The sequence below is a fragment of the Mixophyes fleayi genome, chromosome 8 (assembly GCF_038048845.1).
Source record: "Mixophyes fleayi isolate aMixFle1 chromosome 8, aMixFle1.hap1, whole genome shotgun sequence".
NCBI lineage: Eukaryota > Metazoa > Chordata > Amphibia > Anura > Limnodynastidae > Mixophyes > Mixophyes fleayi.
Window position 1 is genome coordinate 84,014,357 of NC_134409.1, and position 27,928 is coordinate 84,042,284.

A 27,928-nucleotide genomic window follows, 5' to 3' on the forward strand; every position below is an offset into this window, starting at 1 on the left:
TTCACACCCCTTACCGACCACAAGCCAGTGGTAAGGTGGAGAGAGTAATTGGTACTATCAAGAACAAACTAGGTAAGATAATGGCTGAAACTGGGTTGGCATGGCCTGAGGCTTTGCCGTTGGTCCTCCACAGCATTCGAACCACTCCTAGACCTCCTCTTAATCTGTCCCCCTTTGAGATACTGTTCGGACGACAACCTCATTTGATCGTGAGTCCACAAGACGACTTAAAGTGTAATAATGAAGTGACTGTACAATATCTTATAAGAATGAGTAGACAGCTGAAACAACAACAACAAAAACTAAAAATGCTGTCACCTGGTATGCCAGAAACGAACTGTCATGATGTTGAACCTGGAGACTATGTTATGATCCGCAATTTCTTACGTTCGGGTTGTTTAACAGACCGTTGGGAAGGCCCGTACCAAGTGCTGCTGACCAGTACTACATCACTGAAGGTTGCAGAGAGAGACACTTGGGTCCATTCCACCCACTGCAGGAGAGTCCATAATCCGTAGAAAGTGCAAGACAAGACTCAGACCGACGACATAGAACTGTCACTTGTGAACCTGTTCCGGGAGACCTAAAGCCTGCAGTTGAGACACCTGAACCAGAGACGTTGCCTCAGAACTATCTTTCCAGCGATGGAATGGCGGTTTTTGTTTTTCTTTTGTTCCAGGATTTTCCTTGTTTTTACTTTTTCTAGGACATTCTATTTTTGTGAAGGAGAATGGAGGACGGAGGAGAGTTCTGGGAGTGATACGGATGAAATAGAGGCCGAAGAAAAGTTAATAGAATATCCTGAGCAGCCCATTATCAAACTTGGTCCAGGGGTTATGAAAAGGTCTGCTAGCTCAGGACCTCGGAGGCAGTGTGAGGGGCTATTGTCTGATGAGTATTGTATCTGCAAGTTCTGCAACTCCCTAGTTGAAGAGAGATGCATCCAACGATGCCAGTCCCCCAGTACTCTGAATATAGGCGGGCATCCTTTGGAGGATTATCACTCCCTGGTGGGTAAGGTGCTAAACCAAACCGAGTGTTGGGTGTGCTCTCACGTGCCTCAAGGGCAGCATAACATAGGACTAGTGCCATTCCCTCTAAACATATCCGAAGTACTCGAATTAAGGGGTGGGAGGCCCATAGAAGGGAGGTACAATAACACTAGGTCCCCTAGTCTGACGCTTCGACAATACTCCATAGGCAGATCTTTGCTGTGCCTAAACATATCTCACGCAAAGCGCCTGGAGAATTGGGAGGCTGACCTATCAGATCAGACAATGGCTCGCCACACTCATTTTAGAGAGAGACTCACAAGGTCACTACTAGGCAGGAATATTGATGGAAGTCACAAGTTAGGGCGTATAACCAAACATAAGAAGGTATCCATTGGAAAGGTCTCTACAGATAAATGTGAAAATGTCATTAATGCCGACACATGTCTAGAGCAGATGGAGACACTAGGCATGGGTAGTTTTATCAAAACTCTGTGTGACATAATTCATGGGCATACCGTCCCTTATGTTCTCCCTGAGGATGTGTACTTTGTTTGTGGAAGAAAAGCTTATTCCTGGGTGACTCCGAGTTCCAAAGGCTTGTGTTTCTTAGCTAAACTGGTTCCTGAAATTATGACGATTACTCATGAAGAAATGGTTGATATTCACAAGACTACATCACCACCATACATACACACACACACAGTATGAACACCGTGGCAAAAGAAATATGATTCCTGGTGAGGAACCCATAGCTACAAAATTGATTAGCGAAACTACTGGTTTCCAAGTTATGGTTGCTCTAGATCTCACCAGGACCGCTCGGGGAACATTAAACTTTAAATATATCCAAGACCTAGCTAAATTATTAGATAATATCACCGAGATGTATGATGACACTTTCAGGTATACTGGAAGGGAGCTACAAGCGTACAAGAAGGAGTTGGTGCAACATAGACTGGTACTAAATTATCTCACCTCCATTACTGGTGGGTACTGTGTGACACTGGCCACCCAGTTCGGTGTCAAATGTTGCACGTACATTACTAATAATACGGAAGACCCTAAAGAGGTTATAGACCGGAAGATGGATGAAATTTTGCAGCTGAAATGGGAATTTCGAAAGAGCCATAATTCTTCGTTATATGAGGTCGGGGAAAAGGTGGCGGGTTGGTTCTCATGGTTGAACCCAGCAAAATGGTTCTCCGGTCTGGGGGAGTGGGTACAGGAAATGATTGCGAGTGTAGGTAAGCTCCTTCTCCTTATACTGGGTGTCATCTTAGCAATTGGTTTAGTTGTCAAATGTGTTCCTACTGTGTTGAAGTGTGGAAAACGGTCTCATAAGAGTAACACTGAGAAAGAGACTGAAAGGGTGGTACCAGATACCGAGATCATGGTCTGTGAAGAAGTATTGTATAATCCTGAACTTGAAACGGTGATTGGGTGATAGTTTATTGCACTATCAAAGGGTGGAACTGTCGAAGTCAGCAAATTGGATAAAGTCATTTCAATTAAAGTCTAGCAAACTTGGTTGTCTTTGTCTGAAAAGATGCGTACGGTACGCTATGACGTACAAGGGCACGCTACGGCGTGAAAGGGCGTACGCATCCACTACACGTGGCAGCAACAGTAATCGGTCTTTTACCATACATTCGCACAAACACGCATACTTATAAAATAGTACACATTAATGGTAATTGCAACACATAGTCAGTTATGTTGAAATATAGTAGTATTTATATGTTATATCAGAGTTACATGCATATTAGTGAAATACACGGAATGGGTTAAAGGAATAACATCATGAGTGGTATCATAATGAACCTTATTACATATCCTACTGTTTGGTTCACTCTGCGAGGGAATCGCAGAGTGCATACGCAAGTTATGAATGATAGAGAATTATGAACTACTTAAGACTAAGGAATCCGGGCGGGAAGAGCAGAGCATACCCCCTGCAGAGATGACCCCCTCCTTTGGATTCCTTAGGATGAACCAGCCAATGATTGACGACCCCTTGGACATTCCTGAGACCCGGACCAATAGATGCAAGCTATACCATCTTCATTGTATTACTGTATTTGATTGAGTATATAAGCAGCAGCTTGTGATCCAGAGTGCAGACATCTTGTCCCCAGACTTCAGGATTGAATGACTGCACTGGATCCAGAGCGCCTGCGATAAGTAACGGCTGTATTTACTATTACTTCGCTTGAGCATATTTTTCCACTTATTGCGAATAAATCTTTGTGCTTTGGAAACACAAATCGAGGTTCGACAATCGTTATTGGTTAGCGACAAAACGCACATAACACTACTGTCGTACTTTGTGGTCATGGCAAACGACTGTTGGACGGTCAACTGTTTGGTGAAAGACGTAGCGTTCTTGCGACTTCCCCTCTGGGAAGATGACCGACTACCAGCAGCAACAGCAGCAGCGGCAGTAGTAGGCGTACCGCTGCAGGATTCCTCAGATGAATCCCGTATTGAAGAGGACTCAGTCTGGCTGGTGACATGGCCTGCAGGACTAAATCTGATAGAGATCATGGAGGAAGTTGACGAGGAGGGTGTTGGTGGTGTGTATCCAACAGGACCAAGGGATTTAGGTGTCCCTGGACTGCTGACGGTCCTAGCCACAGGTCCTGAACTAAACACTGAATTATGAAGGTTCTTCAGGTGACGTATAAGGGAGTATGTCCCTAGGTGGCCAAGATCCTTACCCCTGCTTATTTGAGCTTTACATAAGCTACATATGGCCATACATTTGTTGTTGTCCGGATTGGGATAAAAATAACTCCAGACAGAAGAGGTGGATTTTTTGGTCTTCTGACCAGGCATGACGATGGGCTTTTTCATCCCATGGACAACAACTGTTTCCCCCCCTGGTGGCTCATTTATGATAACCACATCAGCATCCTCCTCGTTAAGTTCCTCCTCAGTGCCAGCTACATCAATATCCTCCTCCCGGTGTACAACATTTACACCTTCATTAGCCAAATCTGTAACTGGACTGTGGGTGATCCTTCCAGCATATGCAGAGGGCATGCTGCAAATGGTGGAAGGAGCACCCTCTTCCCGTACAGTGATGGGAAGGTCAGGCTTCGCAACCACCAACACCCTTGGTCTCGCCTTGGGGATTTGTGATGCCATCTCTTTAGAAGGCACAATTGTTTGCTGTGTTATTGATGACAGCTTAAGTCTCTTAAATTTTTTAGAGGGGTGGGGAAGAGGAGGGCTTAGATCCGTGGGTGAAGCTGAACCACTAGTCATGAACACGGGCCAGGGCCTAAGCCGTTCCTTGCCACTCCGTGTCGTAAATGGCATATTGGCAAGTTTACGTTTCTCCTCTGATGATTTGAATTTTCTTTTTTTACTAATTGTAGTGAACTTTGGCTTTTTGGATTTTACATGCCCTCTACTAGGAGATTTGGCATCGGCCTTGTCAGACGACGGTGATGGCATTTCATCGTCTATGTTATGAATAGTGGCAGCAGGTTCAGCATTAGAAGGAAGTGGGTCTTGATCTTTCCCTACTTTATCCTCCAAATTTTGATACTCCATTATATGCAGCACACGTTGTATTACAGTACTATTTTTTAAATACTGCTGGAACAGTGAACAATTTTTAATAGATTGCAATATTAATGTTTCTGGACTGCAAGAACAGTGAACAATTTTTTATATATTGCAGTATTAATGTTTCTGGACTGCAAGAACAGTGAACAATTTTTTATATATTGCAGTATTAATGTTTCTGGACTGCAAGAACAGTGAACAATTTTTTATATATTGCAGTATTAATGTTTCTGGACTGCAAGAACAGTGAATAATTTTTTATAGATTGCAGTATTAATGTTTCTGGACTGCAAGAATTTTTTTTATACTGTTTACATTTTTTTTTTATATTTTTTTTAAATGATTTTTTAATGCTTCTAAATTAACTATGCACTTAGCAGAACAAAGCACAGGACAAAAGCATCACTGTACTCAGCAGCACAGAGCACAGGACAAAAGCACCACTGGACTCAGCAAGGACAGAGCATTGAACTGATGCACCACTGGACTCAGCAAGGTCAGAGCACTGGACTGATGCACCACTGGACTCAGCAAGGACATAGCACTGGACTGATGCACCACTGGACTCAGCAAGGACAGAGCACTGGACTGATGCACCACTGGACTCAGCAAGGACATAGCACTGGACTGATGCACCACTGGACTCAGCAAGGACAGAGCACTGGACACGAGGACAGAGCACCACTACCCTACACACCCTCCCTCTTCCCTGATGTCAGGCGAAATTAAGATGGCGGCCGCTAGGTGAGTTGGAGACTTGGATGTCATAGCCTCGGTTTGGATTAGTTTGGCGCCCGGAAGTTCCCGAACAGTGCTCGGATCCCGTTGGATCATACTTGCCAACTTTTCCTCGTTGGCTTCAGGGAGATCCCCGGGGAGGTGGGCGTGCAGGGGCGGGGCTTGAGGAATCGCATCATTTTGGCTCTGCCCCCTAAACAATTGTCACAATTTTGGCCAATTACAGCAGGGGGCGGGGCTAAGATGACACAATATTTGCACCATTAAGCCCCGCCCCCACCACTTATCTATTGCGGGGGCGAGAACCGGGAGGTCGCCCTGCTCTCCCGGGAGGTCGGACATTGCGGGAGAGTAGGCAACTATGCGTTAAAGAAAAGCAACTAATGAATCTCTAGAGAATGAAGTGTCTTTTACATTTCTGTCTCCATTACTGAAGTCATGTTGTCTTACCTATCCCTGTCAGTCTTTGATTAAATCTTGGTCTCCATGAAAATGGCCACCTCCATAGGCATCAATACATGGACATAGGACACAATTTCTGAACAGTGTCATCATGACACAGATGGCGAAGCCAACTACGTCTTGTACTGGCTCAGCATCAGGGAGAATGCCAGACTCTTCAGGGAGTGAGGGAGATCACCCCTATTTCAGGGAGTCTCCCTGACATTCAGGGAGAGTTGTCAAGTATGCGTTGGATCCGCACTGTTCGGGTGGGCTCGGATTAGCGGAATCCGAGCCCGCTCATCCTTAATACTTGCCATCTTCATCCATTTATAAATATTGGGCGATGTTAATGAAAATGCAGGGACCTTGTTATCACATAATATTTTCCTCTTTATTTGTCATCTGTTACACAAACTTCGCTCACCAACCACGGAGAAACATTATGTAATCAGGTCATTTCTAACCCTCTGGTCAGAAGAATTATCCTGCTACCTTGTACTGGCATGAAATGTATTTTACCAACACAAACAAAAAAAATAATTTAAACGTATAATACTATCATATGCATTAACTTGCAATACAGAGTAAAGGATCATTATCTTAGCAATTAGTAAAAACAAATACGAGCAGAAGATGAATGTGTAGTTTGTTATCCCTTTTTTGTAATGTAATTGTAGCTCCGAAACAATACAAATCCATAAACTATGCATAGGCTTCTACCTACGTAAGCCACCACCACATAGACTACAACTCCCGTCGGCCTTTGCATACAGAATTTACGTGACAATTTGCGTATGTTGACGCATTACACAGCTTGAGTTATTATTGGCAGACTTTCCTCACCAATGGGCTGTCGACTCTGGCACTAGTTCGGCCAATGAGAACGCTGTTGCTACCATGCCTCTTTATTTTTAGCATTTTCTCTTCTCACCAAAGTGGTATATTTACTTCTACTAGATCATGTGAAATCAGTGCGCTGAATCCAAAGGGACAAAATAGTCCCTGTGATGTCAGCTGTAACTCCTGCAGTTCCCTGCCCTAAAGTAAATGACGCTTCAACCTAAAAAGTGACTAATCTGAGATTGGGATATTTACATATTTAAAGTTGCCAGATGGTAGTCGGACGGATATTTCCTGGTTCTTTCATAATAACAGAAAAAGAACATTTACAGTTGTACAATGAAGCAGCATATGTTATTCAACTCCTTCAATTTATGTGAGGGGATCGGAAATTGGAAAAAAGGATTTAATTTCCCTATTTAAACAAACCATTGATCTTGACATGTGTTTTCCACCAGAGTCAGTAGCGTGTCATATTCTAATGATTATACCCTTTTTTATGGCAAACATAGTATTTTATTTTTACTAACCACAGTTTAATTTTTACTGACCACAATGTGAGTATGGTGTACAGTATACATGTGTTCACAATGTTAAATAATGTATAACAACATATATACAGTATATGATATTGCTAAGTGGCACTGTTATTTTTGTTAAGTATTAGAATCATAACCCCTGCAAAATATAACGAAGACTATTTAACAAGGATCCAGGCAGTACAAGTAATGCAGCAATCCTTCTTCTGTTTTATTTAAATAAAGCATTTTTTCTATTGGGAAAAACTTTAAATCTATTTTTAACTTTTTTTTATAATTAAAATCTATTCTTAACAATTTTTAAAAAAATGTTATTTTACAAAGTGGAACTTATCACGTGTGCACCAGCTAGCCAGGTCATACATGTGCACCAGCTAGTCAGGTCATACCTGTGCATCAGCTAGCCAGGTCATACCTGTGCATCAGCTAGCCAGGTCATACCTGTGCACCAGCTAGCCAGGTCATACGTGTGCATCAGCTAGCCAGGTCATACCTGTGCATCAGCTAGCCAGGTCATACCTGTGCATCAGCTAGCCAGGTCATACGTGTGCACCATCTAGCCAGGTCATACCTGTGCATCAGCTAGCCAGGTCATACGTGTGCATCAGCTAGCCAGGTCATACGTGTGCACCAGCTAGCCAGGTCATACCTGTGCATCAGCTAGCCAGGTCATACGTGTGCACCAGCTAGCCAGGTCATACGTGTGCACCAGCTAGCCAGGTCATACCTGTGCATCAGCTAGTCAGGTCATACCTGTGCATCAGCTAGCCAGGTCATACCTGTGCATCAGCTAGCCAGGTCATACCTGTGCACCAGCTAGCCAGGTCATACGTGTGCATCAGCTAGCCAGGTCATACCTGTGCATCAGCTAGCCAGGTCATACCTGTGCATCAGCTAGCCAGGTCATACCTGTGCATCAGCTAGCCAGGTCATACGTGTGCACCAGCTAGCCAGGTCATACGTGTGCACCAGCTAGCCAGGTCATACATGTGCACTTCCCCTCATCGCTTTGATAAGCTGTGAAAAAAAACAAGCCTTATTACCACGTATTAAGAAATTTACCCCAAATTCAGAGGGATGAAAGTACTTTCTACAGATTGGTATCTCATAAATCCAAATGAGATTTAACAAAAGGTCATTGTTTACCAACAACCGAATATTGTACTAATTGTGGCAATAAATATAATTCTACTGGTATAGGTTTCCCAGGCTTTTATATGCAGTATTGAAACAGTTAAGCTTGCAGGGAAGCATCTGAATATAGATCCGTCAACTCCTCTTCCAAGCCTCAGCACGCTGGGTGTGTGAATTTGGGACCCCTCCGCAGGGTTGCTAAGGGTGAAACTTTTCTCCTGACTTCCCTCACTTTGGGCCAGGAGGAGGGAGGCTGCGGGATCCCAGTGGACTCAGTGACCCCCTCCCCGAAATAGCACCCTACAAAAAAACGAGGGGAACTCCCCATAAAGAATAAGCTAAGACATTTCTACACCTCCTCCTCCTGCTGCTCCCAAAGCACAGCTACCCCCAGTCCAAGGATTTTGACACAACTACCGACCAAGTAAGGATTGTGCATAGAAGAACTTGTCATTTTGGAAATTGATGTCTTTAAAGAGGTTTTATAGAAGAGAATGTCTCTAAAACCTGCGTGCTGGTGGTAATAGGACCCTGGAAGTTGCAATAGGCTGTGTGTGTCTTTAGTGGTGATGGGGTTGTGGTATGGTTGTCTAGCTCTGTAGGCAATATTTACTTTGTGGCACTTGCATCTTCCTTTTTCTGGTTGTAGTGCACCGTGGGTAGGCGATTAATTGTATTCAGCAGATAAGTCTACCAAACGGAGGCGTTTTTCCAATCTCCCTATAATGACTACTGGGTGCAATGCCTTACTCATCTCTATGTAAGAAACGTATCCTTTTACTATGCTTACTGTGCACAGGGTTTCCCGTTTAGTATTGTGTAGCTGGTATCTTTCATTAATTGTTTGACACTAATACACATGGCAATAGTAGCTCTAGTAATGTCTGTCTATATTGTATTGGGGGGTGACATATAATTATTTCTTTTCTATTCTATATATTTTTCTATTCCTTTATGTTACTTACTGTTTTGTACTCGTGAGCACCGTTTCAAAACCAATATATGTTTCTTGCTTGTTAGATGGATTAATAATAAATCCCTTTGTACTATAGGTAATCAACACTTCATGAAATATAAGCTATGGATTAATAATGCACATATAATATTTAACAGGTTGCATGTTTGCTCAGTTTTCTGAATCTAATATGGCTGCCCATGAGAGAGCAGCTGTTTATTACAATTTTGCTACCAAAGGCCTGGACTGCATGTACTGAACAGGTTGGTGATATTTTTTTGATCACTATACTTTGGACTGTGATCTCAAACATAATTTATACCATGCTTTCGTAGTATATGGATTTTGTTTTAGTCCAGCATATTAACATTTACAATACATTTTCCTAAATAGAATGGGTTTAAAAAGCTTGTGTACCACCTCCTGCACCCCTGCTTCACCTTGGCTAGATATACCAATGTGATCAGGATTAATCAAGATTATTGAGGTAGGTCATGTTGACTAAGCCTTCTCCCATGTTAATTTATAGTTTTGTAGGTCCTTCGTAAAAGCTAGCACTAATACCATTCACAAGGTGGTATAAAAAACATACCTATGAGTACTTGATTAGATTACATTTTGTACTTGGTGATTAACATTTCCCCATTTGCTTCGTGAAACACTATAGAGGCTTATTGAAAGTACAATTTATCAAGTTCTAGATTTCCATTAATAAATCTGTAAAAACAGTTGTTTAGATATGCAAATGTATGTCTTTCAAGGTGTAAAGAAGGGGCAGACATCTTTACAGCTATATTGTCATGGTCTGTACAATCTGGTGGATACTGTAGTAACTGGTATTTTATGTTCTTATAAATCTATTTGTGTAATCTGGTACACTGATGAGATGAGCAAACATGTTCCTAAATGTAGGACTGCGCTACTCATTTCTATAATGTAATCTATTATGTACATATTTTACTGTTTGCCGAGATTGTTGCCTTCTCTGATAGGAGTGAAAACTATGTAAGCTGAGAGATTTGTGTGCTACATTATAGTATTAAAAGGATGTGTATGGTCAGTCCACAATTATGATTTGTTTGTAAAGAAATATTTTTAATCAGTTGCTGGCACAAACACACACACACACACACACACAGCTAGTTGAACTAAAAAGGCACTCAATTCTAGGAATACAGATCCAACAGTACAAGGTTATTGGCCTCCTCCCTCTCACCTTGTTTAATGTGTAAACAGCCATCTAATGTCAGCTGCTCCAGCCCTTTAAACATGCAGCGAATGCTGCCTATGATTGGTTAGTCCCTTGCACACCCCGCCTGACATGTCCTAGAATGTTTTCCTTGTTATCTTAAACCCTTTGCTGACACGGTACACTCTTTCCATCTGTTAGTAAAGGGGTTAAAGAGACGACCATTTCACAGGATGTAATCTAAAAATGGATTTCATAACTGACCATTAAAAATATGTTGGCTCTGGCTCTACACTGAAAATATATTTTAATTTTTTCTTGCAAACAGAATGATAATGAAACTTTTTTGAAACCAGTCTATGGTTGTTTGTCAGGGTAGACTAAGGCTAGGTACACACTACAGAATTTTTCAACCAATGTGTTATCTATAACAATTTTACCACCGACTGAAGAGAAAAAAAAAATCCAGGTTAGCATGCCGATTCATGTATATGCACTACATACATTTTACAAGATTTACCTTCAGATCTGTGCTCTTCATTTGTCACAACCATTGACTATAAAGATCATGACTCTAAACTTTGGAGATCCTGATCGTAATTGCATACACACTGCAGAATTGAAACAACATTGTTCCATCGTTGAACAAGATTTTTATTTCAGTTTGAAATTCAAATTAAATGATATGGGGGGAATTCAATTGGCCGTGTTACTGTAAAATGTAAAAAGTAACGTGGCCTGCGCACTATTGCTGTTATTACGGTAATGGTGCTTTTAAATACCATTATTACTGTAGATTCAACACCAGCTTTTTGCTCGCAGGGTGCACACTACTGTTTTAGCAATATACTGTGATTTTCTACCGGACAATTTAAAGTTTGATTTTGTTGCTTATAATGGCTGCTAGTAAATTTATTGACTTGTCAATTTTATCATGTTATACTAAGTCAGAAAACTACAATACATGGTCCACCTGACCAGTCTAAAGGTGGAAAAGCAAGTTATTTGTCACCAGTTGTGAAATAAATGAGCTTATTTTATTGTTTTAACACTATTTCTTATGTCATGGAGGAATAGATACTAATATCTTAAATCTGGTTATTCTAGAAATAAACTATAGAATAAGACTGTGCCATGGAAATACACATTAACCATAACCTATTGATTCACCCAGCATAAAAAAAGTGAGTAAATAGTTTATCCTTCGCAGGTGAGTGTAATGGCTCATCTCCAATACCTCTAAATGCATTAAAGGGATGGAACATGTTTGACAAAATTAGTTCTTGGGGGTTTTAACATAAATTTCTGCTTAGATGTAGGCACATGATGAATTATTTGAAAAATGCATGCAGATGTCTTGTTCACTTTGATTATTTTGTTTTTCTCTTATTACTTATTAAAATTACTGAAAGCCTTAGTAGGTATATTCTAAAGCTGCACTGTATGGGAAAGTTACAGCTGCAGTCTAAAGGGCATATCTGTGTGGATTTGGTCTTTCACAAACCTCCAAGTCCAGATTCCGCCTGACATTGTTACTGGTTTGTGGAAAGTCCTGGACTCTCTTCAAACCTTTTGGCATTATGGTTTAAGAGGCTATTTATTGCCTTGTGTCAGGATGTCCTCTATTGTTTGGAGATTGCCCAATGTGTGTGCTCAGCACTGCATGTGCTTGTGTCCCTCAGCTTAGGTCTGAAATTGGTACTATATCAGTACATTAGTATTGTTAGACTCTTTTATAAAGGAGAATATAGAATTACCTGTGAGTCACTTTGAATTATCATTTCTTAATATTCTACACTTTTTAAATATAGAGCTGGAACTATAATACTTAGTAACTGACAATGAGTATGTTGTGCATTATTGCAATTTATTTACCATATTTATGAAATGGAGAAGCAGCACTAATGTTACGTGGTGTTTACATGACACATGATGGACATTTTACCTTTTTGGTTACCACATTATAGTTTGTTTTGGTGTAGGAATCAGAAAATCTGATTTGCAAAGTGTTAGACTTCCAGTAGCCAAAATAGAAACAAGGTAAACCTTACCTGTGATTATGATGCAGTGCGCTACTCAAACAATATTGATAACGGAGATTAAATGAGCAATCCTGGATTGATAAAGTCTTTATCCTCTCTCTAAACTGAATGCCAATGGTTTTTATTCATACGGAGAAGGTATAAAAAGCATTTAAATAAAATCTTCCACTGCTCCAGTTTATCTTAATGTTGCTTTTGTGTAAACCATACAGTTAATGGGACACTATGCTGAGGACTATATATTGTATACATACTTATACTACTTGTTATAACCGTATTATGATCATGTTCAATGGCATTTTATTGTTTTTGGTATAGAGTGCACTGCATGTAATGAGCATCTACTATATAAATGCCTAGTGGCGTATGTGGGGGAAAAAAAAAACCAAGCTGCAGCGCCACCTGCTGGGCAGAGTTATACACTGACCTATATATTTCTTGAAGGAGAAGTGACAGTTGGGAGTGGTTGCCGGGGGTGACAGTGGGGAGTTTTTAACACCTTAAGTAGCTTGATGAAGGATGAGGTGATGGAGAAAAATGATGAGGTGGTGACATGTGGACAAAACCACGTTAAAAAAGGGCGCTTGCGTCGGGCAGTAACGCTCCTCCCCTGAGGAGGCCTGGGCTAGGCCCAAATGCATGACAGGAACCTTTTTAACCCCTTAAGTAGCTTGATTTGACTAGAATGCATGAGTATCATGCACGGGTTAACTTGTAGATTATATGTGACTATTGGCAAGTGTCCCTAGAAATTATTTTCAATGTTTGTTGGTATTAAAGCTACACTATCAGTACCTCTTATACCCCATTCATACTGCACCAAAATCCCGAGTTTTTCCCGGGGCGAGCTCAAACGACCCAGGTCTTGGTGCAGTATGAATGGTACAAATCCAAAATCCCGGGTCTAAAAACCCGGGTCTTCAACCCGGGATTTATCGAGGGGTAATTCCCGGGTCGGACCCGGGTCGCCTGCACTATGAATGGTGCAACCCGGGTTTTTCAACCCGGGTTTCACAGAAAACATGCTGATTGGCTGTCTGCCTGTCTCTGGAGGATGATGTCATCGGTGGGAGCCCGTGGAAGGTGGATGGTGGAGTGCAGAATTGGAGTTTGTTGGAGAAAATTGCTTTTATTTCACTGAAAAAGTGTGTATTAACAGCAATTATGACACACTGGATGGAGGATGTCATTGTTGGAAGCCCGTGGAACATTGTAGAACAGGCTTGTCCAACCTGCGGCCCTCCAGATGTTTGTGAAACTACAAGTCCCAGCATGCTTTGCCAGTAGACAACCAGTTGATAGCTGGAAGGGCATGCTGGGACTTGTAGTTTCACAACATCTGGAGGCCCGCAGGTTGGACAGGCCTGTTGTAGAAGCTTTTTAGGAGAGATGGTGGATGGTGTTCTCAACATAAGGCTGAAGCAGAAGCGTTTTTTTAGGGAGAAAATTGCTTTTAATAGTTTACAAAAACAGTGTTTATTTACAGCAATAATGACACACTGGATGGAGGAAGAGGTGCGTGAGTTGCTGAATGTCAGAGGGGAGGAAGAAATTCGAAGGCAAGTGACTGGGACTGTGAAGGATGCCACAGTGTACTACAACATCGCCAAAATTCTCACACAACGTGGCATAAAGAGGACACAGCAACAAGTCCTGAACAAATTGAAGTCCCTGAAGAAGCAGTACACTAAAGTCCATGACCACAACAGGCGCAAAAGTGGCGCTGAAAGAATGGACTGGCCCTTTTATGACCAGTGCAATATGGACTTTGGACATTCTCCTCTGACAAATCCAATTGCACTGTCATCTTCTAGCAATGTGGATGCGGCTATACCAACACCACCAGAGAGCACACAGACAAGCGAGACCGCAACGATAATAATAGAAGATTCTATTGAAGACACCCCAGAACTGGAGTGCTCTGCCACAACAGATGACACCAACATGTCTTGGGAGGAATTGAACGATTCACAGCCATTCCCTGCTGCGCAAGTTGTTACAGAGACTTTGCAAGAAACGCAGCCAGAACCAGTGCCGGTGTCAAAGTCTACGCCAGGTCCCAGTTTACGCTCCAACAGTAAGTATCTTTAATAATCTCACATAATAACCAACCATATATACATACATAGATATAGATATAGATATATAGATATAATTGGAAAAAAAATGAACTGTATAAACAAAAGTCCCAAAAAAAGAGAAGTATATCAACATAAATGCAAACCAAACACCAATGTTTCTACATAACTTTAAAAAGAGAACTATATCAACAAAAAGCCCAAAAGACAAATATAATACACTCCAAAGTATTAAAACATTACCACGCATATGTTGCAGTGCAAAACTACTGAGCAAGAGGGAGGAGGCCTCAAGCACATATCAGCTTACAACACTGCTTTTTGTTCTGCCACATTATATATTCTAATGTATGTTTTACTGTGTTTTTTTTTACGTAGTTTACAACGTTCCAAAAAAACGCAAAAGGCCCAACAAAATGTAGCAAGCAACTAAAACAATGACAACTGTCATGATGGATCAACTGCGGGAGATGGAGAGCACCATGAGGGAACACGAGAATACACAACTGCAGCGTTTCATGGACAATGAGCGGGAACTGCAGGACTCTTTCCTCATGCAAATCATGAACATGCAGGAACGCGTGTTACGCGAAAATCGTGAGTGTATTATGGGATTCATGGACAGACTCCTCTCACGGGTGCAGGCACCTCCTTCAAGTCCTTATTATTATGACTGACATTATCCTATGTACCAGCGGGGGCAACCCATGTTAGGCAACAATAACCCTACAAACCCGGTACAGAACACACAACATGCTCAACCTATGGGTAACCCCAACATAGAATACCCAGGTTTTCCACTCCAAACCACTCCACCACCAGAAATGCCACAATCTAGGCAATTGTAATAATCATGTTTTATGGTCAAATGTTTCACAGTTAATTGTTATCATGTATGTTACGTGTGATCTGGAATCACGCCGTTAGCTTCTCATATAACCTGAAAAGCAAATTTGCACTTACTGTTTGGGCACATTTGTGTCTTCGGTTTACTACTTATGTATATATTTTATTTTTTTCTACATGCAAGTAAGCACTTTTATATTGTGTCATTTTATATTTTTTTGTGAAGACATATGAGGAAATATGTACAAAACAAAATACAATATGTGAAATAAACATATATTTTTTATTTTTACATTTGTGTGGTACATTCAAACAAGTGAGGTCAAATTGGCAGTGAGGGTGGTCTTAATAAGTTCAGCAGAGGTATTGGTGTGCTCTCCTTCAAAAGTACTGGAGTCCACTGACAGCACTGGCATTTCAGATTCCTGCACATTCCACTCAGGTAGAAATTGCTATTTTTGAATTTCACAAATGTTATGTAAAATACAGCAAGCAGCAACCTCGTGGGGCACAAGCTTGGTGTCAATGTCAATGCGCTTCAATAGACAGCGCCAACGTCCTTTCAAGCGCCCAAAAGCATTTTCCACCACCATCCGAGCAGAGCTGAGGGTATGTGTAAACCGGATGTGTTCCTGAGACAGGTGATGTTGCTGAGTGAACCCCTTCATCAGCCAGCGCCTCAAAGGGTAAGCAGCATCCCCAATGATGTGTACCGGTATATCCACACCATCAACAAACGTAGATTTCTGTAAATAAAAACATGCAGTTTCACGTCACCATGTTAAAAATATTGGTCAAAAAACGCAGAACACTTGGTACTATATGGTGAAAATGCATTTTGCAAGTGTTACATCTGTATATAAAAAGGGGCAGTAAATACATACAATATTGATAGCAAACAATAGTATATAAGCTTCAATTACAAAAACATCATACAACATTACACCTATATTTACCTCTCTAGGGAACAGCCAGCCATCTTTTCTTTCCTCAGCAATTTGGTAAAGGTCTGAATTTGCTAGAACTCTTGCGTCATGGGAACGTCCAGGCCACCGGATGAAAACATCTGTGAAACTAACATAAAAAAATACATATAGCAATGTTTTACAATACGCATTACACAAGGCACAGTCACATAAAAAAAAAACCCATAAAAAATGCTTACCAATAGTTGTGGTCAACCACAGCCTGCAGAATGATGGAATGCCAGCCTTTGCGGTTGTAGTAATCCGCATGGTTGTCTGTGGGGGCAATGATGGGGATGTGTGTCCCGTCTATGGCTCCAGCACACTGTGGAAACCCACGCTTCAGGAATCCTGCAATTGTATCATCCAGGCGCTGACCTTGCGGTAAGGAGATGAAGCGATGATACAGGGCTTCCAGCAATGCCGTGGTGACTTCATGCACTAGAGTGCACACCGTGGATATCCCCACTCCAAACAAGCAGGAGATTGTCCGGTATTCTCCAGGGGTAGCATACCACCACAACACAATAGAAAGGCGCCTACATGGTGGAATAGGTTTCCCAAAGTTAGTGGCCTTCCTGGAAAGTCCTGGGGTAATAAGGTCCAGCACATAGTTAAATGTCCCACGTGACATTCTGAAGTGTTGCATCCACTGCTGTTCCTCAAACGCTTCCACAGTAGACCAGAAAGCTTCTCCGTGGCTACGCTCTCTGGCACGCATGGTTCGGTTACTAGCAGCACAATCTCAAAATTGAGGCAATGCTGGCCCTGAGAAACGCTCTCCTCCTGCGCATATACAGACACCGAGTTTTCTTCTGTTGTGCCATAAACTTCGCCTTCCTCCTCCTGAACTGGGACTGTGCAAGAGTGCATAGTGTCAGCAGCTGCAGCAAACTCATTTGCTGCATAAAACAGCAAAAAAATACTAGTAAACATGAACTCTGGGCTACACAAAAGTGAGTCGTCGGCCATGATGAAAAGTAATGTGGTAAACAATCACCACCCACTTTGGCATCATCTTTATGCGTCAACAAACCAGTCACCTTTCAATGACTGAATCGCCTTTTTTCAGCCAATGAAAAGTGCTCTGGTGATGACTCCCACAAATTGCCAGGGCACAGACTTGTGCAGTATGAATGGGGTCAACCCAGGAAATTCCAGGGTCCGAGGTGCAGTATGAATGGTGTTTCTGAGCTGGGACGCTCTGAGACCCTGCAAAAACCCGGCTTCAAAAACCTGGGATATTGCAGGGGCGTCAGTATGAAAGTGGTATAACTGAACCCCAAAGGCTGCTGGCTTTGCCAGTTCTGAAACCTAGAACTGGCTAAATAATTTAGTTAATTATTTGAAAATGGTAGGGGGGGGGGAGGCAGATGGCAATCACAGGCTACAATTCCTAGGGTGGGGAAGAGACTGTCAGAGCATGATTTGTCTACTACGTCGGCTCCCGCCTATGTGTAGTACTACCCTCATGTTTATTTTGTGTTTGTATCTTGCTGTACTTTGATATTTTCATTTTGTTCTAAATTTCCTGTCAATATTGTAGTAAATTTTGAAATGGGCCTTTGCGCTAGAGAGTTTTGAGTGTCCAAGGGGCCTCTTTATGTAGTACTGCATTTTATGAAAGATACTTGTCAATCCTCATCAATGCGATGAGGATTGAAAGGTATCTCCATATCTATTAAAAAATCAACACACGAACAGCCGTTCCAAAAAACATTGAAAAATTAATTTCGTACATTGTTGAATAGCGTTCCTGAGCACTCCCCATACACTGTTATGGGGAGTACTCGGTAAAATAAGAGATGCAAAGCAGCAGAGATCTGCTGCGATGCTACAATCATAGATAGCAATTTAGTGGTTAATCCCCAAAAACTTTTCGGGGATTTATCAGAAGGGAAAGCGTTGATAAATAGGCCCCCAATAGAAATACTGTGCTATAAGTGGCTGTTATAGAGGGAAAGAAAGTAAAGCATGTGTATAAATAGCACACAGCCTTTGATCTTTTGGGAGCATTGGTTTAAAATTGCATAATGCAAAAAGCACCTGCTGATGATTAATCCTTTACTACTAGCTGTGTTTGTAGTAGCACTTTTGGTACAAAGTGTCTACTTGCCATGCCAAGAAACATTGACAAAATTTATAATGGTGATTAGGTGGCTTTCTTTCCATATTTATGCAACATAATAGGGAGATGTTGCTACTGATGTGCAAATTATAGAGTGTTTGTCTTTGGTTGTTATATAAAGAAATCCTCTCACATTAGGGGTTATGTGGCAGAGATGATCTACAGCATGGTTGTCCAACCCGCGGGCCGCATGCAGCCCAGCATGCCTTTAAATGTGGCCCAGTAGGAGTTTTGGTTGTGGCAAGGGGGCAGCGCTGAAAAAAAAAAATCCTGCAAAAAAAAAAAAAAAAATACTTACCTTGCGGTCACGTCAGCTGGCGCTCTGGCTCCCTTCCTGGTCTCCTCCTCCGTGTGGCGCTCGCAGTGAATGTCGGGGGTGACGTCATCACACCCGACATCCATTGCGTAGCGCAGCACAGAGGAGTCACCCACGCGAACTATAAGCAGCAGTGAAAGATTATCCAGTATCTTATTGTTGTTACTCTGAATTTGGACTTTCTGCACCATGCAATTACGAACTAGCTGTGTTCTCTGTATGTATCTAATATAAGTATTGAGAGATAATTGTATTTTTTATATTTTAAACCATTTTAAATGTGCAGTGCTGAGTAGGGTGAAAATATCACCCACTGTTACCCTCATCGGAGGCTGCTCCATGAGCCATTTTTCCCGCCACCCTATCTTTAAATCTCTGTAGATTTCTATTAGTCCTCCTGATGCTACCTATATCGGTGACCATTTCAAACCGGTCAATAAAAAAAATGATTCATGGGTGCAGAAAGAGTGGAAAAAAAAGTTTTTGCCATTTAATTCCCCGAACCCCACTAAGGGGCAGATGCAGGTAAGTTAAATTGTAGCTGGTAATGGGACTACTGCTTTAATCATGATTCTGCAACAGGTTTCCTAACCCTTACTAACTTCATTTCCAAGTAAGTTTAATATGTTAACTATGTTTTCTATGGTTTTTTCGATCAGCTATCGTTAGTGTTAGTGTATTTTATGTGCGGCCCAAACCAACTCGTCGTCTTCCAATGTGGCCCAGGGAAGCTAAAAGGTTGGACACCCCTGATCTACAGTCAGTTCTTATTTAATGCAAGAAACACAGGTGTTTCCTGCTGTCACTGGCACACCATTAATACATATGGTGCTCCAGGTGCTAGGGGGACAGGCATCAATGTAAATCCTTGGTTGATGCCCATTAAATAAACAAGGAAAGATCTTTTGTATAATCCTGAAGAGAAAAAGGTATGGTAAACTGCCAGAAGGGTTACCCTCTTGAAGTATCCCCTGAAAGGCTTATGTTTACCTGCAGTATGATTATCATTGTTCTGTACCTCTAGCATCTGGTAGGGGAAGGAGGAGTTCTCTGAATGCACATAGAAGTCAGGAGATATGGATCTCCAAGGAATTTTTCTGTCATATGGTATACCAAGCCTGTCTGTCCTTAGACTTTTCCCTATTGACTCAGTCAGCCTGAGAAACCGTTATGAAATCTGTAAATGATAGATCTTACTGTAACAATAATGTGTTCTAGGTGGGATGGGAGCTATAGTGAGATCCAGAGGTATGTTGATTGCAAGTTTAGCCATGCACAATAAGAAAAATCCCCTGATTAAGTGTGTGTGTGTGTGTGTGTGTATGTGTGTATATATATATATATATATATATATATATATATATATATATATATATATATATATATATATATATATATATATATATATACATACATACATACATACATACATACATACATACATACATACTGTGCTATGACACTATACCAGTACTATTATATTAGTATAGTCCAATATCTTGAACTGGTTCCTTCAAATGTCATACTTCCCAATCACCAACTGTTATGTGTATAATAACAATGTAAAATGGTTTCTTAGTAAGTCAAGTGTTCATCCCACCATTTGCATGCACCACTCTGGCCGCTCTTCTTTTTGAGTCTATGGTTGTCTCTTTATCTAAAATAATTGACTTGACAGCTCCTGCTGCAAAAATCCACAAACTTGATAAAATAAGATATATTTATTTTTTAACATACTGCAAAAAGTCTCGCTCAGCATGGCGATGCATTACCCATTATACATGTTTCAAAAGATTTACCCTCAGATCTGTGCGCTTCAACTGTCATAACCATTGGCTAAAAAGATCGTGACTCTGTAAACGCTATGGTGATCCTAATTGTGAGTGCATACACTGCAGAACTGGAAGGATGTTGTTTCATAGCTGAACGAGATTTTATAGTTCTGCTGAACAATCAAATCAAAAGATGGTTGGTGCTTTGGAACGACCATTGTTCATTGTTTCAATGTACACACTAATGCAATATCTGGTCGTTTATTGGGTGATTTGGCCTGATAGCTGAAAACACTGTAGTGGGTGCCCAGCCTAACTCTGTGACTTTGAAATCCATTAGTTGTGTATCTCACACATACAAAAACAGAGTACTCTTTCTTTGGAAGAAAAGTAACTTTGTGTTGATCCAGCTTTTTTTTAATTTATGCGGTAGTAAGCTATATTATAGGGAGGAGATTTCTACCATAATTGCCAGCAATGTGCTTAGCTGGGATGTCTGTGTGCCACATTGGCTGGCACTGGGATTCCCCCCCCACCCCCCATTTAAATATATGCAGGGCTATAGTACATTTTGTAATCCTGTGTAATTTTTGTCTTTCTTATTTGTGCTTACAGAGAATATGCATCTTGAGATCAAGGTCGCCTTGAATTTTATTATTTCGTACCTGTACAATAAGCTTCCTAGAAGAAGAGCTGACCTATTTGGGGAAGAGTTGGAGAGGCTTTTAAAGGGCAAATATGATGGTCACTGGTACCCAGAAAAACCACTAAAGGGCTCTGGCTATCGTTGCGTTCACATTGGGGAGACTGTTGATCCAGTGGTAGAGCAAGCAGCTCGCAGAAGTGGACTCAACATAGAAGATGTAAGAGCGAATGTACCTGAAGAGCTGAGTGTGTGGATTGATCCATTTGAAGTATCTTACCAAATTGGGGAAAAGGGAACAGTAAAAGTATTGTACCTAGAAGATGTTGAAAGCAGCACGGAGCTGGACAAGGAGATAAAGAGTAGCTTCAATCCTGAGGCACAAGCCTTCATCCCAATCACTAATCAAGAGACCTCCCTGTCTAACTCCCCATCTCCATCCTTTGGCAAGTCTCCAAGCCCCACTTTCATCCCTCGTGCCACCCAGCCCATTACCTTCACTACTGCCACATTTGCAGCCACCAAATTTGGCTCAACAAAGATGAAGAAAGGTGGTCAGCGCATGGCAAGATCGCCCACCAATATTCTGGCGAAGCACAAGGGTCTCTCTCTATCCATGCATTCACTGAACTTCAGTCCTGCCCAGGGAGCTCCATCCCAGCTTTCTCCAAATGCCAAGGAGTTTGTCTTTAGTGGGCCACCAGGGCTCTTTTTTGATGGGGATAGCCAGAACCTTCCAAGCCCTGGCCAATTTGCCTCTCCCTTCACCACTGGGAGCAGCCTGTTCAATGAGAAATCCCCTTTTGTTGATGGATTGAACTTCAGCCTTTCCTACCCAAGCCAACCTTTCCAACCTGTTGTCCTGGCTAATTGAGATTAATCAAGAATTTTCCTATCCTGTTGCGGTTTTTTTTCTTTTTGGAAACCAATTTCAAATTTAAAGAAAAAGGAAACATTAATTTTTGATTTATTAAAAATGGTAATGCAAACAAGAATATGTACTGGGAGACTAAGTACATGGGTTGCATTGCTACTGGACACTTGTGAAGCTCTTACCTTTTACAAAAGATGAATATATATATGTGAAATAAATATAGATCTGGAGAGAGATTATGTGGATAATTTTTTTTTTTTTTTCTCATTGGAGTGTATATATATATATATATATATATATATATATATATATATATATATATATATATATATATATATATATATATATATATATATATATATATATATATATATATATTCCCCCCCCCCCCCCCCCTCCTCCACATGTGCCCAAAAGACAATTGAAGAATTCTTACTTCTTTTGGTTTGCATAGGCATAGCAGAAGAATTATGGCTGGATTGCCACACTAACAAAGTGACTGGTACATTTAGCAGCTTGGTAAATCTTGCATCCTTTACATCATTCTCTGCCAGCCTGGAAGAACAACTTGCCTCACTTTTTGAGATATAGGTGTTGGGAAAACTATTTTTTTATCTATATATTTATGTATGTTTCCCTTCTGTTGCTGCAATTCTTTATTGGCATTGTCTGTTCAAACGATTTGCTCCTTTACCCTTCTAGCACTTCATATTTTCTTAGAGCATTCTTTTATCTTGTGGGATTTTTTTTTTTTTTTTTAAGTATTTTATATTCTCTAGAATTGGCTGATGTCCCACTACCTCCTCCATCCCAACACCCTCATCTTTTCCTTGATCTGTTGCTGCTGCATTACAGCTATGCATGTACATTTCAATCTGAAGAAGAAATTATTTTTATTTATTTTTTTAAATACAGGACTCCTTATAAACAAGATTATACAAATCCTTTGTCAGTCCTGTATTCTGCTCTGCACTGCAGGTGATGATTAGTTAAGGGCCGGCTTAGGCAAGTTAGGACTTCTAGTTCTGTAGCAGCGGGAGGGCAACATCTTATCTACCTCTATTCCATCATTAACAGGATATGAGGTTAGTGAAAAGGTTAAATATTATGTTATGTTTTAAAGGTCATCCTTTAGTGGAGCTGTTACTAATAAATGTGATGTGTCCTTCATATACAACAAATCCCTACCCCACCTTCCCTAAGTAAGGCTGCTTCTCACTGTCCACTGCTGCAAGTAAGAGGTCTATTAAAGCTGTTCCATAGAACTCTATTGCGAACTACTAACAGCTTTGCAGTGTGCTCTCTTTGGTTCACTGCTTTAAGAAAAGATGGTGATTCTGGGAGGGGCAAATTTATCAACAACTCTACTAAAGATGGTAATGTCCTTTTTTTAAATGTAAGGTGCTAATAAAGCAGCCGTTATCAAGCCACAACTGGCTAGTTTCTGTCTGACTTAAGGAGGCACTTGTAAAATAATGCAGATATAATTTTTTTTTTCTCCTTTTACTATAAAGAGCTACTTTCTGTAACAGTAGATTGGTTAAAACACCAACATAAGATCAATATCGCTCTTTCTCCAGATCCCTAAGCGGCATCACAGACCAATTGGGAACTACATTTGCCTGAACTTCTTTAAAGGTGGGATTTAAAGCTGAACTTTTTTCTCTGCTAAGCAGTATTAATAACACAGCCCCTTATAACGGACCTTAATGCAGGGATATCCTATGTTGCTACATTATGGTGTTTGTTTGTTTTTTCATTCTGCTTTATGACCTCTTCATAGAAAAGACATATTTTAGTATATGAATCATACATATGCTATTGCAGGGCCAAACTAATGGCGTTGGGTAAGAAAAAAATAATATATTAACAAATGTTTTATATTATATCTATATTTTTAAAACTGTTTATAAATCCATTTTTTTATTTTTATTTTTTAAGACTTTTTTGGAACAAGCCTTGCAATGATCAGTAATAATAAGATGTTATAAATATATAGATTAACTAAAAAAAAATAAAAAATTAAAAAATAAATAAAAATACAACCCTGCATCTTTAATTTCTAAAGGTGTCCTTGATGCCAACGTTAAAGGTTATTAACCATTTATGTACAAGGTTGACAGGCAATGTCCATGTTGGATTTCAGAAATAAAAAGTTTTTGCTTTAGAAAGTCCGATGGACCTTCCTATATCTTATTGGAAAAGCTCTATTTGATCACAACCAACTGCTAAAACATCTGTATTAGGCAACAGAGTAAAGAGTGGGAAGCACAGAGGGGGGGGGGGGAGGTCTCTTATGAAATGACATGTCCTGTAGCCTGGTCTTGTAAAGCCTTTCTTTAGTCCATTGAACGTGAACAGTTCATAACTTCCTTGCTTAAACCTTTCTGGATGGTGGCCAAACTGACCCAGGATGTCATAAGCTGCAATTTGCCTGGAGCCTTCTGTAATTTTGATTATGGCACATCCAGCCCATTATAATGTGTACTATTTCTCATCATGGCAGCATCGCTTTCAAACAGAAATCTGCCCATAGTCAGTCTACAGATGGTTGCACTCTTGTCTATTCACTAATCTTGATTTTACGGTAAATATCAAAAGTATAAAATACTTCATACGTAAGCAGGTCTTTCTCCATTGCTCTTTATAGCTGCACAGCATTCTTTACTTTGTCACAGGAAATAGTTTTTTATTAAATATTTTTTTTCTGAACAGCTGTGTTCAAAGATATGAAAATCAGAAAACAATGGGCTTTTACACAAAAGCGTTAAAAGCATAGAGATCTCATTTTACTTTAACAGAATGTAATACTGTGTTTTCAAAACTTCCCTGCAGCATAGTGCACTAATAAAACTCCATTATATGTAACTCAGTGTTAATATTTCTTGATTCTTCAGGCAAAGCGAATTATTTCTGGAAAGTATTTGTGTACAGGTTCATTCACTCACATATTGGTTTTAGAGCATACGTGAACATTTCAAATTAATACCCTTGTGTAAGAGGCCTAATAATTATAGTTTTTATCTGAAGTCTGCTGCAATTTTCCCCATTTAAATTCTATTAAATAACACATAATGATGCAGTGAATTGTGCTCCATGTGATGCTGAATTGCCTGTCACCATTTTTTTATGTGCTTTGCTGCAGTCATGATGCAAAACATTTTGGAACTGTTACACATTTACAATGTCATTGTTTGCTTCTTGCACAGAACCTCCATGCCCCTTATTGAGTATTGTGAGCTTGGTTGCACTCCTTATTTCATTTGGTAATATAACTTTAATGTAGGTTAACAAAGGATGTGAAAAAATATTTATTTTTACACATTTGCTGCTTTGTAAGTCAATTTGAATCTGATGGAGAAAATTATTCTAATTAAAGGTGGGTTTTCCTTTGATGCTCATTTTTAGTGTTCACATATTGGTTGAGAGATTATTCTTTTGGTCTAAACCTTCCTAAGCAATGGGAAAATGTGCAAAAAAAACCCATAATTTACTGTAAGTTTTATTTAAATAGATTATCTTGATCTTTGAAGTGGAGAGGCATCCAGCAGTTTATTGCACACTAAAAAAAGTTCCACTTTCGTGACCTTCATAATTACAATACGCTAATACTGATTCGCAAAATCACTGGAAGGGCAAAGGATTCAGAATTCAGCAGTTTGGTTTTTTTTCCCTCACCTGTGAGAAATTATACATTTAAAAATCTGTCTTGGGTAAGAAAATGGGAAGTGGTTCGTTTTACATCTTTGTGGCAGATTCAGTTGGTTGCTACGGTAAAAAGTAATGCTTATCTTTGCTTGCAGTGCTGTGGAGCGTGAGCACAAATGAGTGTTCTTTATTTAAAAAAAAAAAAATAATCTGTGCAAGGTGTTTTGTGGCCATTTTGGAGACACCTCACACAAATTTTTTGAATTCCCCCTTAATGTCAGTGGATGCAATGTTCAGACAAATTTTATGGGAAACTTGTCCTTGTTTGCTTTACACTTTGGAAGCATCACCAGAGTAACTTGTTAAAATAAGTTAACTATTTCTCAGTTTGTTATACTTTATGCAAACATGAAGATCAATACTTAATAAGTCTCTCTTACATCAAATCACAACAGTAGACCACTTCAACTATGCAATCAAAAGCAGAGTAATAGTGTCTTAACAGGGAAATTGCAAACTGAATACTTATTCTAGTGCAAATTATTTTGTTGCTCAAATTAGATTGCATCCCTGACTTTCAACATAGATTAGTGAAGTCCTTTATAATTTGGACGTTTTAGATGGTTTTTAATGAAATAACATTTAAAATGTATCCAAACCCAAACTTTTTATTCTTTGGCCTTTAAAAACTGCATACATTTAAGTTCATTTTGCTGCAGGGAGTGTTTACTTTACATATTACCTGTATATATTGAAGACTCATCCACATTCCCGTTTTCAGCCACAAAATTTTTTTAAATGTCCAAAATTTGTAAATGGCATTAAAAATAATAAAGAAATACTAACTTCATATCCCATTTTTATTCCTAACCTACACCAACGTGATTTGTGAGATGGTTTGGCAAATTGTACAATGGCTGGACTTAGAGTATGTCTTGTAATAAACCTTTCACAAAGCTAAAATTCCTGTGTGAATAAACTACTGTTTAGTGTGACCTAATGTAAATACTACAGTATCACGTGTTTGTAAAGTACTCTAAGTACAGGTCTGTGAACAAAATATTTACTCTGTCTTCAATTCTCAATACTATGTTCATTACACACTCTTGCTTTTTGAATTTTGCTCATCCTAGAGGCATTGATACAAATTACACATCTCGGTGTTCTATATGATTTCTATGGGGGGAAAGTACATATTAGTCCTGATGGTTTAATCTAGACATATTAATAACTTCATTAGCAGAAGGGCTCTTCAGCTACTGAAAAGAATTAATGATAATCTCAAACTTAATTGTAAGTAGATAATTCTTCAGAAGTTTGAAACTACTACATTTTCAGGTTGCTACACTGCATTTTATTTTCTCCAATAGCTAGATATATATTATATATATTTTTTTTAACAAAAAAACACTAGTCCCTATGTTTTTTTAGTTTTTATTTGCATTTATAAAAAAAAACCAAAAAAAAAGTAAAGTTTGCTACATTTGTAAAATGTGAGGAATATATTCTAAATATATATTTCTAATGTACATTAAGCTACACTTCTGTTCAGGTTTTTTTTCTTAAGAAAAAAGACCTCAAGGAATCAAAATATTTTTTCAAAAAAAGTGGGGGAAAAAAAAAAAACTGCCTCTTAAAGCGGATAGTGTCCAATGTTGTACAGAACTGCGGATTCAATATATAATCTTTATATTAAAACAATTAAAATATTGACTTGTAAATGTTACATTATAACAGGTTTTGTTTTACTTTTTTGTTTAACGCAGGTCGATGGGTGGGAATGGGAAAATTTTTAGATTATTTACTGAAAAACAAAATGATAAAATAACTTGATTTTTTTTTTTCTTTGTGTAATTTGTTTTGGAACATTGTGCAATATTTGATGGCCTAATGGAGTGTTAAGTTTCAGATGTACAGTTTATATTGTTCCAAAGTTTTTTAAGTTTGTATTAAAAGCATGATATTAAGATTCTAGTCTTTGTTGCTTTATTTTTTACATGGATTTGTTAACTGAATGCTGAGTTTCACTTGGGTCTCATGTGGGCTGGTAAATTATGCATAGACCTGTAATAAATATAATGTTCAATTGTCCAAGTTACTGAAAACTGAAATCCAAATACATTCTATTAACCATATTCAAAGGTATAGTCCCTACAACACTATGGGGGGAATTCAATTGGCTACGTTACTGTAAAAAGTAACGCAGCCT

At 39.7% G+C, this 27,928-nt stretch overlaps 1 protein-coding gene and 1 long non-coding RNA gene across 3 annotated transcripts in view; one reads left to right on the plus strand and one right to left on the minus strand.

Annotated features, from left to right (window-relative positions):
• Positions 1 to 27,928, minus strand: part of LOC142099401 (uncharacterized) — a 174,978-nt gene that overhangs the window by 138,947 nt on the left and 8,103 nt on the right. The window lies entirely within an intron of this gene.
• On the plus strand, positions 8,445 to 27,686 carry TOB2 (transducer of ERBB2, 2). Of its 2 annotated transcripts, XM_075182821.1 has the most exons (3): positions 8,445 to 8,687; positions 9,377 to 9,481; positions 21,170 to 27,686. In XM_075182821.1, the coding sequence occupies exon 3, from the start codon at positions 21,175 to 21,177 to the stop codon at positions 22,069 to 22,071; it is 897 nt and encodes a 298-aa protein (XP_075038922.1). In that variant the 5' UTR covers positions 8,445 to 8,687; positions 9,377 to 9,481; positions 21,170 to 21,174; the 3' UTR covers positions 22,072 to 27,686. The 2 variants fall into 2 exon arrangements, with proteins under 2 accessions (XP_075038922.1, XP_075038921.1); XM_075182820.1 differs by lacking the exon at positions 9,377 to 9,481 and having other exon boundaries at positions 8,446 to 8,687.